We start from the raw sequence: 13629 nt of genomic DNA on the forward strand, positions 1-13629 counted from the left end.
TCTAGTATACCATATTATACTTAGTTGCCATGTCTCCTTAGGCTCCTCTTGTCCATGGCAGTTCCTTTGACTTTCCTTATTTCTGATGACCTCAACAATTTCGAGGAGTAACTGTCAAGTATTTTGTAGGATGCCCTTCTAATGGAATTTGAATGATTTCTTCATGACTAGACTGGAGTTATAAATTTTTGGAAGGAAAACCACAGAAGTGCCATTTTCATCACATCCTATCAAGAGTACATAGTATCAACATAATTTAGCTACAGTGGATATTTAGAAGACTTATTTTTTATGATCTACCATTTTGTGCTGTTTGAAATTTTTAAGCCATGTATACATATTACCTATTTAAATAATATTTTCTAAGTTTTTGTCTTTCATAAGTGAAGAGACAGTAATCCATTTCAGTGAACCTTCACTTTGGATGACTACTTTTCCTAGTCAATTCCCCAGATAATCAATTCATGTTTCCTTTTTGAAACCACAAGTACAATTTGTAGAACAGCTTACAGGAGTAAAAGCAGAGGAAAATCATGAAGCTAAATGGCTCACTGGATAATCAAACACACCACATTCTGTCTTCACATACTACAGGACAATTGACCCTTCAAGGAAAACATCTGTAACTAAATACCTGGAATTCAATATAGTCCTTGATTAAAGAACTGTTTTTACTCTATCACAAAGAGTATCAAGTAACCCAGCATCCCCAACAGTTAAATCCTTCATCCACTCTTGAATAGCAAGAACAGTGAGTTTTGTTTTTCACAGTTTACTGCCAATTCTCATGTCACTGTTGCACCAAAGTTACAAATTCCTTTTAAAATTAAAAGTAATGTCATAAACATGCTTGACTTTCTTGTTAGTACAGAACAGAAGAGAGAAACACAAGTTTCTCCCTATAACATTCTTATGACTCATAAATAGGCGTAGTTTATGGGAAACTTGAAAAATGTCAAGAGAAGCAACAAATCGAAACAAAAGTTGGCAAACACATTACACTTAGGCATCTTAAAGTGACTAAATATCTAACATTTCTGTTAGAGCTAACTTTAATGAGAAAAATATTTGGGTGGGTAAATATAGAGAGAAAAGTACAAGTCTAATTTAGAGATCTGTTCATGCTAGTCAAAAACCTCTGAAGTCAAGAGGTTCAAGGGGAAAACATAGTAGAGATAGAAGAAAACAACTGAACTTTAAAGATATGAGAGTTAGCAAAAACTACTTAAAATATCCACTCTGTTTCCCAGTAAAACAATTTTCTCCCAAGCCTGCTGAAGTCTCAGTGTATCTCAGCCTTGGCTGCACATCAGACTCGCTTGGGGAGCTCTGAAAAATTCCAATGCCAAGGTCTCATCCCACACCCATTAAATGAATTTCTGGTGGTGGATCCAGGAAATCAGTACTTATCAAAGTTTCCCAGGTAATCTCAATATGTAGCCAAGGTTGACAGTCTCTGATTTAAAATGTAACATAGAGAATTTCTATTACAGTAACATGGCAAACTATGCATGGCAAACAGACTTTTATCACTACTACCCAGCAGGTTTTTGCCCCAAAACACACCATTCCCCTACTACAAACTCAAGGATACCCTGGCTAAATTAGGGAGAAATGTGTCATAGTTGAACATGAATTAAAAAACGAAATCCTAAAGTTTCAGAAATGAAAAGGGACACTTAAGAACCAGAGCAGGGAGCCTTGGGAGACAGAGCAAAGACACTGCCCCCAAATGGCTAGGTAGCTCAGGTTTTAAAATCCACCCCTAAACAGAAATATGGTACTGAGCTGGTTTATGGGTGAGAAGGAGAACTGAGACTCTTCATAAAGCCAGGACCCACAGTGAAGACTGAGCCACAATGAAAGGAAGATACACTTATCAGAGGTAAGCCAGCGTAGCCATACTAAAATAAGACCTAATGGTCTTTAATACAAAAGCATTTTTAGGAATAAAAAGGGTCCTTATATAGTTTTAATAAAAGAGATAATTCACCAGAAAGATAACAATCTTGAACCTATATGTATCTAAAACATATCTTCAATGAGAGAGAGAGTAATATTTCAAGGGGGTCATTAGGGTTGTAGGGCTCTTTCCTACTAACTTCTGGCCTCCATTGTTCTGATATGAAGTCAGCTCTTAACCATATTGACGCTCTCTATCTTAGTCTGTGCAGACTGCTATAATACAAATACCACAGACTAGGTGGCTTAAACAACCAACATTGATTTCTCACAATTCTGGAAGCTGGGAAGTTCAAGATCAAAGCTGTGGCAGATTTGGTGTCTGGTGAGGATCTGCTTCCTAGTTCATAGGTGACGATCTTTTTGCTGTGGCTTCACATGTCAGAAAGGGCAAGAGAGTTCTCTGGTGTCTCTTTCAAAAGGACACGAATCCCATTCATGAGGGCTCTGCTCTCATAAAGGCCCCACCTCCAAATACTATCGCATTGGGGACGGGAATTCAACATATAAATTTTGAGGGGATACAAACATCATGTATAGCTTCCCCTACATGATGAGTTGTTTTTCTCTTGCTGCTTTCAAGATATTCTCTTTGTGTTTAGATTCCCACAGTGTGACTATGATGAGTTTAGGAATAGATCTCTTGGTGTTTATCTTAATTGTGCTTCATCGGGTTTTTTTAAATTTGTAGATTGTTTTTCTTTAAATTTAGAAGCTTTGGGACATCATTTCTTTCAATATTTTTTGTGTTCCTTTTACTCATTTAGCTAAATGAGAGTTAATACATTTTTACAAAGTAGATGTTAAAGTCATACAACCAAGCACAGACTAAATTTGTGCCTGAACTTGACGTGAACCAATTCACTTTCTAAATAATGACAGTGACCTTAATGTGCGTTTCAGTGTGTATTTTGGGTCAGTTTTACTATTAACTATACAAAGTCTGCATATGTAAAGGTTTAGGAATAAGAATATACTTTTATTGTATTCTGAAGACTGACTTTTAAAAATAGAGACATGGTTATGTCAAATAAAAGATACTTGGTATATTTAAAGAATAATAATTCCAGTGGCAGATCTAAATTCTATTGAGTTAGTAACTAAAAAACATAACTGATATTGAATCAATGTATAGCCAGCTGCATTGATTAACACAATCCTTTCCAACAGGCTTTGGAAGCCGACTGCCTAAATTCAGATCCCAGCTCTGTCACTAGACGACACCCTTGCCAAAGCTTTGGCAAGTTACTTAATCACTTTGCCTTGATTTCCTCATCTGTAAAATGGGAATGATAATAGTACCTACCCCATGAATTAACTGTGAAGATTAAATGAGGTAATGTGACAATGCATTTAGAATAGTACTTAGCATACAAGTTTCAGTGTCATTATTATCTATACCAGAGGTCAACAACAAACATTTACTTAAGGGGCTAAATACTTAAATATTTCAGGCTTTGTGGGCCAGATGTTCTGTCACCACTACTTTGTTTTTCTAAAACAAAAGCAGCCATAGACAATCTGCAAATGAATGAGTTGGCTGTGTTTTTGTTTTTTAGAAACAGGCATGAGGCTAGATTCAGCCTGTGGACCATAGTTTGTCAATCCCTGATGATCTACATGGCTATAGAAAAACAATTTTTTTTCTCTCTCACATAATAGTCTGGGCATGAGTGACACATCAGTTCAGTGTGGTGACTCTATAGAGTCAGGGACTCAGGCTCCTATTTATTGTTCTACCATCTCTAAGCTCTTGCTGCATTGTCTAAGATGGCTTACCACCACATCCACATTTCAATGGAAGGAAAGAAAAGGGAAATAGAGGTTATGCCACGTTCTGTTAGTCATGGTTCTCAGGACATTTGGCAATGTCTGAAGACATTTTTGGTTGTCACAGTGGGCAGTAGGGGGAGGTGCTACTGACATGTGATGGGTAGAATCCAAGGATGCTGCTAAGTATATCCTACAATGCACAGGACAGCCCCCACAACACAGAACTGTCCAGCGCAAATGTCAATAGTGGTAGGGTTGATAAAACCTGATAAGGAACAACTTGGAAGTAGTACACGACACTTTTCTTCTCATCACAGTGGCTAAAAACTAAATCTCATGGTTATATCTGGCCTGCATGGCTGGCTATAAAATGTTGCCTTTCTTCCGGATGGTCATGTGCCCAGTAAAAATGTAACTTTTTTTAATTCAAGAAGGGGAGACATATTGGGAGCCAATAAGCAGTCTCTGGCATATTTCTTTCGAGAAGATTGCTTGATGAACATAGAATAGAACTGAAGTATTAACTGAATTATGTTCATTGCTAGTATCAAAGTATGTATTCACAGGGTTATCAGCATCCAAAGGACAAGAATCCTCTGTTTTTAGGGTACTTTTCTTTTTAACAGTGTGGGAAATACATTCCCAAATGTTTACTCTTTGGTCATATCCGCTTTTCAGTCATTTGTTAACACATTATTTTAACTTCGTACAAAACGATAAGGTACAATTTTAGATGAAAAATCCTATTTTCTTAAGAATATACCTTCAATGTTTCCAAGATTTCTAGTTTATATATTCTTCCTTAGGAGTCAATTGTTCTTCATCTTTATAAAAAGAGAATTCATTTTCCTTTTTGAGACTTAAGTAGGTTGGAAAATTTAGACTAGAAAGAATTATCAACTTTTTTCTTAGAGTGAAATGCTTATATAAATGGCTGATTCCATCTATTATACGTTGATTTTCTGTAAAATGCTATTTTCAGAGTAACCAAATCAAAAGTTTATGTGAGGGGAAAGGGGGACTGGTACCTTGCATTTTTTCTCTATATTCTGATTACTCCTTAAAACCTCAGTTTTCCAACTTGGTAGTTGTCTAGTCTTTAATCAGTTACTTTCCTTGGGCTTTGCTTGTCTGTTTGCTAAAGAATTAGGGTTATGTAGGTGATCTTTTAAATTGAGGTATAAGTGACAAAACTTAACACATTTAAAGTATACAATGCGATGGTTTGATATATGTATATACTGAGAAAGGATTTCCTGCCCCATCAAGTTAATTAACACATCTATCACCTCACATATTTACTTTCTTTTTTTTTTCTTTTGGTGAGAACATTTATGTTTTTAGCAAACTGCAGTAATACAATACAGTGTTATCAACTACAGCAGGTCCTGGAATAACACCGTTTTGTTCGGTATCGTTTCATTATAATGTTGATGAGATGCTGCAGGAACTTAAGTCTTACTTACACCAATTAACTTATGGTAAAATTGGTTTCATTATACATCATTTTGCTTCAAGTTGCAGAACTTATTGATGTTAAGTGAGGAGTTACTGCATAATCACCATACCATACATTAGATCCTCAGACTTTATTCATCTCATTACTGCAAGTTTGTACCTTTTACCAACCTCTCTCTATTTCACCCACTCCCCAGCCCCTGACAACCACTTTTCTACTGTTTCAATTAGTTCAACATTTTTTTTAAGATTTCTCATATAAGTGATACCATGTGGTATTTGTCATTCTCTGTCTGGTTTAATGCACTTAGCACAATGCCTTCCAGGTTCAACCATGTTGTCACAAACAGGATTTACTTAATTCTTATGGCTGAATAATATTCCATTGTGTATATATACCATTATATTTTATCCATTCACCCAATAACAGACACTGAGATGGTTTCCATACCTTGGCTATTGTGACTAATTCTGCTATGAATATGGGGGTGTAGATATCACTTTGAGATAGTGATTTCATTTCCTTTGGGTATATATACTCAGAAATGGGATTGCTGGATCATATGGTCGTTCTATTTCCAATTTCCTGAGGAAACTCCAAATTGTTTCCCATAGTGGCTGTACCAGGTTATATTCCCACCAAGAGTGTACAGGAGTTCCCTTTTCTCTACATCCTCACCAGCATCTGTCATCTTTTGTCATTTTGATAATAGACATCATAACAGGTGTGAGAGGATATCTCATTGTGGTTTTGATATGCATTGCCATGATGGTTTGTGATGTTCAACACCTTTTTCATGAACCGCTTCACCATTTATGTGTCTTCTTTGGAAAAATGGCTATTCAGGTCCTTTGCCCACTTTTTAATTGGGTTGGATTTTTTTTGGCTTCTGAGTTGCATGAGTTCCTTGTATATTCTGGATATAACCCCTTATCAGAAATATGGTTGCAAATATTTCTTCCCATTCATGTCTTTTTATTTTGCTGATGGTTTCTTTTGCTGTTTAGAAGCAGCTTTTTAATGTAGTCCCACTTGTTTAATTCTGTCTTTGTTGCCTTTGCTATTGGTGTCAAAAAAAAAAAAAAATCATTGCCAAGAACAATGTCAAGGAGCACGCCCAGTATATTTTTTTCCAGGATGTTTATGGTTTCAGGTCCTAAGTTAAAGTCTTTAATTCATTTCAAGTTGATTTTTGCATATGATGTAAGATAAGAGTTCAGTTTCATTCTTTTACATATGGATATCCAGTTTTCCAAACACCATTTATGAAGAGACCATCATTTCCCCATTGTATATTCTTGACACCTTTGTCAAAAATTAATTGACCACGGCCGGCCCGATGGCTCAGGCGGTTGGAGCTCCGTGCTCCTAACTCCGAAGGCTGCCGGTTCAATTCCCACATGGGCCAGTGAGCTCTCAACCACAAGGTTGCCAGTTTAACTCCTCGAGTCCCGCAAGGGATGGTGGGCTCCGCCCCCTGCAACTAAAATTGAACACAGCACCTTGAGCTGAGCTGCCTCCCGGATGGCTCAGCTGGTTGGAGCACGGGCTCTCAACCACAAGGTTGCCAGTTCAATTCTTCAAGTTCCCGCAAGGGATGGTGGGCTGCGTGCCCTGAAACTAGCAATGACAACTGGACCTGGAGCTGAGCTGCGCCCTCCACAACTAAGACTGAAAGGACAACAACTTGAAGCTGAACGGCACCCTCCACAACTAAGACTGAAAGGACAACAACTTAACTTGGAAAAAAGTCATGGAAGTACACACTGTTCCCCAATAAAGTCCTGTTCCCCTTCACCAATAAAATCTTTAAAAAAAAAAATTAACTGACCACACACAAGGGCTGACAATTAAGTTCATGAACTTGTTGCAACAATGTTGCTAACCTTTTTTGATATCAGAGGGATTATTCATTATGAATTTGTACCACCTGGACAAACAGTTAACTAAGTTTACTATTTGGAAGTGCTGAAAAGGCTGCATGAAAAAGTTAGATGACCTGAACTTTTTGCCAACAATTCACGACAATGCATCAGCTCACACAGCACTGTCTGTGAGGGAATTTTTAGCCAGTAAACACATAACTGTATTGGAACACCCTCCCTACTCACCTGATCTGGCCCCAGTGACTTCTTTCTTTACCCAAAGATACAGGAAATATTGAAAGGAAGACATTTTGATGACATTCAGGACGTCAAGGATAATACGACAACAGTGCTGATGGCCATTCCAGCAAAAGAGTTCCAAAATTGCTTTGAAAGGTGGCCTAGGCACTGGCATCGGTGCATAACTTCCTAAGGGGAATACTTTGAAGGTGGCCGTAGTGATATTCAGCAATGAAGTATGTAGCACTTTCTCTAGGATGAGTTCGTGAACTTAATTGTCCTACCTCGTATGCATTTGGTTTTTTGGGGGGGGGTTCTCTATTCTGTTCCATTGGTCTGTTTTTATGCCAATACCATACTGTTTCGATTACTATAGCTTTATAATAGAGTTTGAAAGCAGGCATTGTGATGCCTCCAGCTTTGTTCTTCTTGCTCAAGACTGCTTTGGCTATTTGTAGACTTTTTGCTGTTCCATATAAACTTTAGGATTGTTTTTTCTATTCCTGTGAAAATCCCACTGGAATTCTGGTAGGGATTGCACTGAATCTGTAGATCACTTTGGGTAATATGGACATTTTAACAATATTATTCTTCTAATCTATGAACACAGAATCTCTTTCAATTTATTTGTGCCATCTTCAATTTCACTCATCAATGTCTTATAGTTTTCAGTGAACAGATTTTTCACCTCCTTAGTTAAATTTGTTGCTAAGCATCTTTTCTTTTTTTTTAGATTTTATTTATTTTTATATGAATTGCTTACCGTTCACAATTTCAAATATACAGCCCTCTCAAGTTTCTGTTTAGTATCTTCTAGGTGTTACATATACTAATTCCTTTCTCAAGAAAGAAGCCTTTCATTTTACAGTTTTATATTATTTTACCATAGAATCTAACAACTACGACAACAAAGCCATGAGTAAGAGGCTTTTTTTTTTCAACAAAGTAGGAGTAAGAGGTTTCTTTTTTTTGCTTTTTTAATTTTATTGGGGAATATTGGGGAACAGTACATTTCTCCAGGGTCCATCAGCTCCAAGTTGTTGTCCTTCAATCTAGTTGTGGAGGGCGCAGCTCAGCCCTAAGTACAGTTGCCGTTTTCAATCTTTAGTTGCAGTGGGGCACAGCCCACCATCCATGCAGGAATTGAACCGGCAACATTGTTGTTGAGAGCTCGTGCTCTAACCAACTAGTCATCTGGCCTCCCCAGTATTTTATTCTTTTTGATGCTATTGTAAATGGGATTGTTTTAATTTCTCTAACAGATTGTTCTTAGTGCATAGAAACATAACTGATTTCTGTATAATTTTGTATCCTGAAATTTTACTGAAATCATTTATTAGTTCTACAGTTTTTTGGTATAGTAGAGTTTTCTACACGTAATACCATGTCATCTGCAAATAGATAGTTTTACTTCTCCTTTCTGACTTAGATGTCTTTTATTTCTTTTTCATGCCTAATTGGTCTGGCTAGGACTTCCAATAAGATGTTGAATAAAAGTGGTGATAGTGGGCATCCTTGTCTTGTTCCTGATCTTAAAGGCTTTCAGCTTTTCACCACTGAGTATGACATTAGCTGTGGGTTTGTCATATGTGGCCTTTATTATGTTGAGATATGTTCCTTCTATACCCACTTTGTTGAGAGTTTTTATCATAAAAGAATGAATTTTGTCAGACACTTTTTCTGCATCTATTGAGAAGATTATATGGTTGTTATCCTTTATTCTGTTAATGTGACATAGCACGTTAATTTACAGGTGTTGAACCATCCTTGCATACCTGGGATGAATCCCACTTGGTCATGGTGTATGATCCGTCCAATGTATTGCTGAATCCGGTTTGTACTATTTTGTTGAGAATTTTTGCCTCTATGTTCATCAAGGATATTGGCCTGTAATTTTCTTTATTTGTAATGTCTTTGTCTGGCTTTGGTATCAGGATAATACCGGCTTCACAGAATAAGTTTGGAACCATTCCTTCCTCTTCAATTTTTTGAAACATTTTAAGAACAGGTATTAATTCTTTGAATGGTTGGTTGAATTCACCTGTGAAGCCACCTGGTCCTGGATTTTTATTTGTTGGGACTTCCTGACTAAAGCTTCAATTTCATTGCTTGTAATCAGTTTGTTTAGATTTTGTATTTCTTCCTGGTTCAGTCTTAGAAGGTTATATAGTTCTAAAATTTTTTTCATTTCTTTCTGATTGCCAGATCTGTTGGCATATATAATTGTTCACGGTATTCTTTAATGATTCTTTGTATTTCCATAGTGTCAGCTGTTAACTTCTCTTTCATTTATGATTTTATGTATTGGGGCTCTTTTTTTTCTTGATGAGTTTGGCTAAAGGTTTGTCAATGTTGTTTATCTTTTCTAAGAACCAGTTCTTTGTTTTATTGATTTTTTTCCTCCTATTTTTTTACATTTCTATTTCATTTATTTCTGCTCTGACCTTAATTAACTATTTCCTTCCTTTTACTCAATTTGGGTTTTGTTTGTTCTTCTTTTTCTGGTTCCTTTAGGTGTAGAGTTAGAATGTTTATTTGGGATTTTTCTTGTTTCTTGAGATAGACCTCTAATAGCTATAAACTTCCCTCTTAGAACTGTTTTGTGCTGCATCCTATAAATTTTGGAAAGTGGTGTTTTCATTTTCATTTGTTTCAGGACAGTTTTGATTTCCTCTTTGATTCACTGGCTGTTTAGCTGCATGCTGTTGAGTCTCCATGTATTTGTATTTTTTCCAGTTTTCTTCCCTGTAGTTAATTTCTAGTTTCATGCCATTGTGGTCAGAAAAAATGCTTGATATTATTTCAATCTTCTTGAATTTATTAAGGCGTGTTTTATGGCTTAATATGTGACCTATTCTGGAGACTTCCATGTGCACTTGCAAAATGTGTAATCTGCAGTTTTCGGATGAAATTTTCTATCAATGCCTATTAGGTCAATCTGGTCTAATGTGACAGTTAAAGCCATTCTTTCTGTATTGATTTACTATCTAGATAATCTATCCATTGATGTGAATAGGGTATGAAAATACCCTATTATTCTGTTACACAGCTTTTTAAATGCTTTCTTTTTTTAAAAAAAAAGCTTTATAAAAAAATGTTATTTTACAAAGAGCTTTTGAGAAAATATTCAAGATACAGATATAAACTGAATAAAGAAAGGAACAGACAAAATTATATATACAGTTTTGTTTTAAATATTTTTAAGGACATAAAAGAAACTACAAAGGAATATTCCAAAAATGTTATCAGTGATTGACTACAGTGACTGCCTCCTGGTAGGAAATTAGGAATTTTTCCAGGTTTTTTTCTTTTTCCAATTTGATTAAAGATTTTGTCACTTTTAAAATACCTATCAGCTGTGTAATTAAAGCCCTAACCACAATGTGCTGGAATACAAAGAACCATATTAACACTCAGATTGTGATTAATTCTGCAAAAGAATGGGGAATGGCCTCAATGAAATGATATAGCACAGCTACCACTGTACTTATCCAAAAGAGGAGTATTGTCTCTTGCGTACCTGTGAATCTGTCCGTTTTTGTGCAGGTATTCCAACCCTTCCAACACTTCTCTGAGTATTGTAGCAATGGTAGGTTCATCGAGGACTCCACTTTTGTGTTCCCCCTTGGCCACAATGTGCTTAATGATATCCAGAACAGACCCTGAAAACAGAAGACAGTTTTCCATAAACTTTTAACTTATTCAATGTAACTCAGAGACATTCTGAAATCAAAACACATGTAAACCTTTTGATAAATTTAATTGTGTGGGAAAAAAAGAAAAAAATAGCAAATACAAGGAAATACAGAAGTTTAAAATTAATAATTGATTCTGAATTCCAATCTAAAACAGAAAGTAGCCTGCTAATATCCAAACAGTAGTGTTACACCAGCATCATCTTTATACTTCTAATGAGAATGTGGAAGGTAGTAGAGAATTTTTAACCTCTGAAGAATCCCTAGGTAAACCATGTCCATCAATTAAAACTTGAGTATAAGATATCACAAACCCATTTAGGTTTCCCACACCACGTTAGAGTATGCAACACTGTATGAATAAAGACAGAAAAACACAATTAAAACGCAGGTCAAATTACAGAATACTTGAAAAGTAAAGCTCACATGTGTATGCAAACTAAGTTAAGGGCTAAAATTATGTCTCAAGTTTATAGAAATAAAATAGGTAAGGCAAAGAAAAATCTGAAAAGAATAAAAATGGCAGTTCTCTTTAAATAACAGCCTAGATGTATTATCAATCTCATTCTTCCGAGGATGGGAAATAATGTTCCTACTAAAAATTACAGGGAGAGAGGATAAAGACACTTGTACAATAATTAAATCATAGAATGCTGACTACCGTAACTGATGATTATAATTTTACAAAGTTGGCTAAAGATTCGTAAGATTTCTAGCAGTACAGTGGCCCATAAAGACGAAAGAACCAAAACAATCTCCAATATTAGAAACTGTACCCAGAAGTCTGGAACATAATATAAACTGCACTGAAAAGACTGGAAGCCCAGTTCTTGACACAAGACTTCAATGATCAAGACTAAAATTGAAACAAACACACACTTCTGATGAAAACCTGCCCTGGTGGGTGCTTTTTATTTCTCACACTTAAGAAGAAAAAATGTATTCCCAAATAGATGAAAAGAAGCGGTCTAGATGGAATCCTCAAAAAACATGGGAGGATTGAACTCATGTTTACTTTAGCTCCCTCTTGAAATCCATTAACTTGATAAAAAGGGCATGAACGCAGAATGAAGAATAAAACAAGAAAGAAGATAACAGAAGAGAGACAACAATAATTTCCTGGAAGAAGGAAAGCAGAAAAAAGAACTGACTAAGCAGAGTGGAGAAACTTCACTGCTTGCAGAGAAGGTATGCCAGTTAGGAAACAGTTATCTCTACTTAACCTAGAGCTCCAGAAAAGCTCAGAACATAAGGACCCCTCGTAAGGGGAAATGAGGGGGAACTGATGGAAAGGGTTGAAAGCAGGAAATCTTGTTGGAAGTTCATATAAGGGAGAATAAGATTCCTAGAACCTTCCTCCTCACTCTGGAAGAAGGCCACTACTTCTCTGCACCTCCAGCAGGAGACAGGCAGCTTGTGCTCTGTAGACGAAGAACCAGGGAGGCTCCAAATACCAGGTAACATTTCCTAATACATTACCTCACTTCCCCTCTTTATTGCTGGGATTCACAAGACTGAGCCACAAAGGGGAAAGCCCAAGGAAGAACTTCGGTTCTGCTTAGTTTAACTAATCACACATTAATCCCCAAAGCAAAGTGACTACACCAACAGGTCACATAATTCATGCTTCTGAGAAATCAGGCCACATAAGAACTGTTTAGATGACATCTGTATAAACGCAAATTGAGTTATATGTTTATAATGTAAAGAATATCTAAAATAAGAAACGCAAAGGGAGAAATTCCTACTAGGAATTAAAAATTAATACAATTTATTCATTCAACAATTAAGCCATGTTATATGCAAGATCTAGAACTGGGTGCTACAGAATACAAGATATATATGGCATGACTGCTGACTTTCAAGGAACTTCAGTCTGGTGTTGCAAAGAAATTGATCAACAAAGACCCTAGGCACATAAAAGTTATTAGATCTGTATTTTTCAAGCATTTGAAGTAGGAGCTCCCTTTCAAAATCTTAGAAGATTTTTATTAATTTCACATCACCTAATGAACAGCGGGGAAATTAAGGCAATGCATATCCCCAGGCTACGTCGAGAACACATATTCTGAACAAGGCTATATGAGATGCGCCTTCTTCCCTGCGATAGCAATGTCTTTCTAGTTTCAGTCTCCCATAATGTAATTTTCACAGGTGGAAGGATAGATGATCATACCACTAAGATCTTCATCCTTAATTGGAAAATACTGGCCCCTTCTTTTCTATATGATTTCCTGAGCATCTTACCCTACAGGTACTACTTTCACTTTTCCTTTCAAAAGCTTTCTTAGCTTTTGATTTCTAAAAATCTCACATTGCAGTTTGGTGCTAATAAACTGTAGAAATAACTATTTAGATAAAAAGTACTTTCAATATCTAAAGATTAAACTTCCTGTATTAATAAATCTCATCATTCAGTATCAAAGTTTTAATTAGCAAAAGGTAAGAATATTATAGTTACAGGGAAGCATTATGAAATAATTATAATATTGACACACTTAAAACTTATTTTAAACATGACATCCACCTGGTTATTAGGGCTTAAGAATGACAGTTACAATTCATATTATGATCCAATTAGCTTATTAAATTCTACATTAGTACAATGTTGCCAAATCAAAAATATACACTGCTT

General features: G+C 36.0%; 1 protein-coding gene across 2 annotated transcripts in view; it reads right to left on the minus strand.

The window, feature by feature from the left end:
* Positions 1-13629, minus strand: part of OXSR1 (oxidative stress responsive kinase 1) — an 82033-nt gene that overhangs the window by 39471 nt on the left and 28933 nt on the right. For both annotated transcript variants that reach the window (XM_033132565.1, XM_033132566.1), the window contains one exon: positions 10820-10961. In XM_033132565.1, coding sequence (XP_032988456.1) covers positions 10820-10961 — 142 coding nt within the window. The remainder of the gene's footprint in view (positions 1-10819; positions 10962-13629) is intronic.

Source organism: Rhinolophus ferrumequinum, chromosome 17, assembly GCF_004115265.2.
Source record: "Rhinolophus ferrumequinum isolate MPI-CBG mRhiFer1 chromosome 17, mRhiFer1_v1.p, whole genome shotgun sequence".
Taxonomy (NCBI): Eukaryota; Metazoa; Chordata; class Mammalia; order Chiroptera; family Rhinolophidae; genus Rhinolophus; species Rhinolophus ferrumequinum.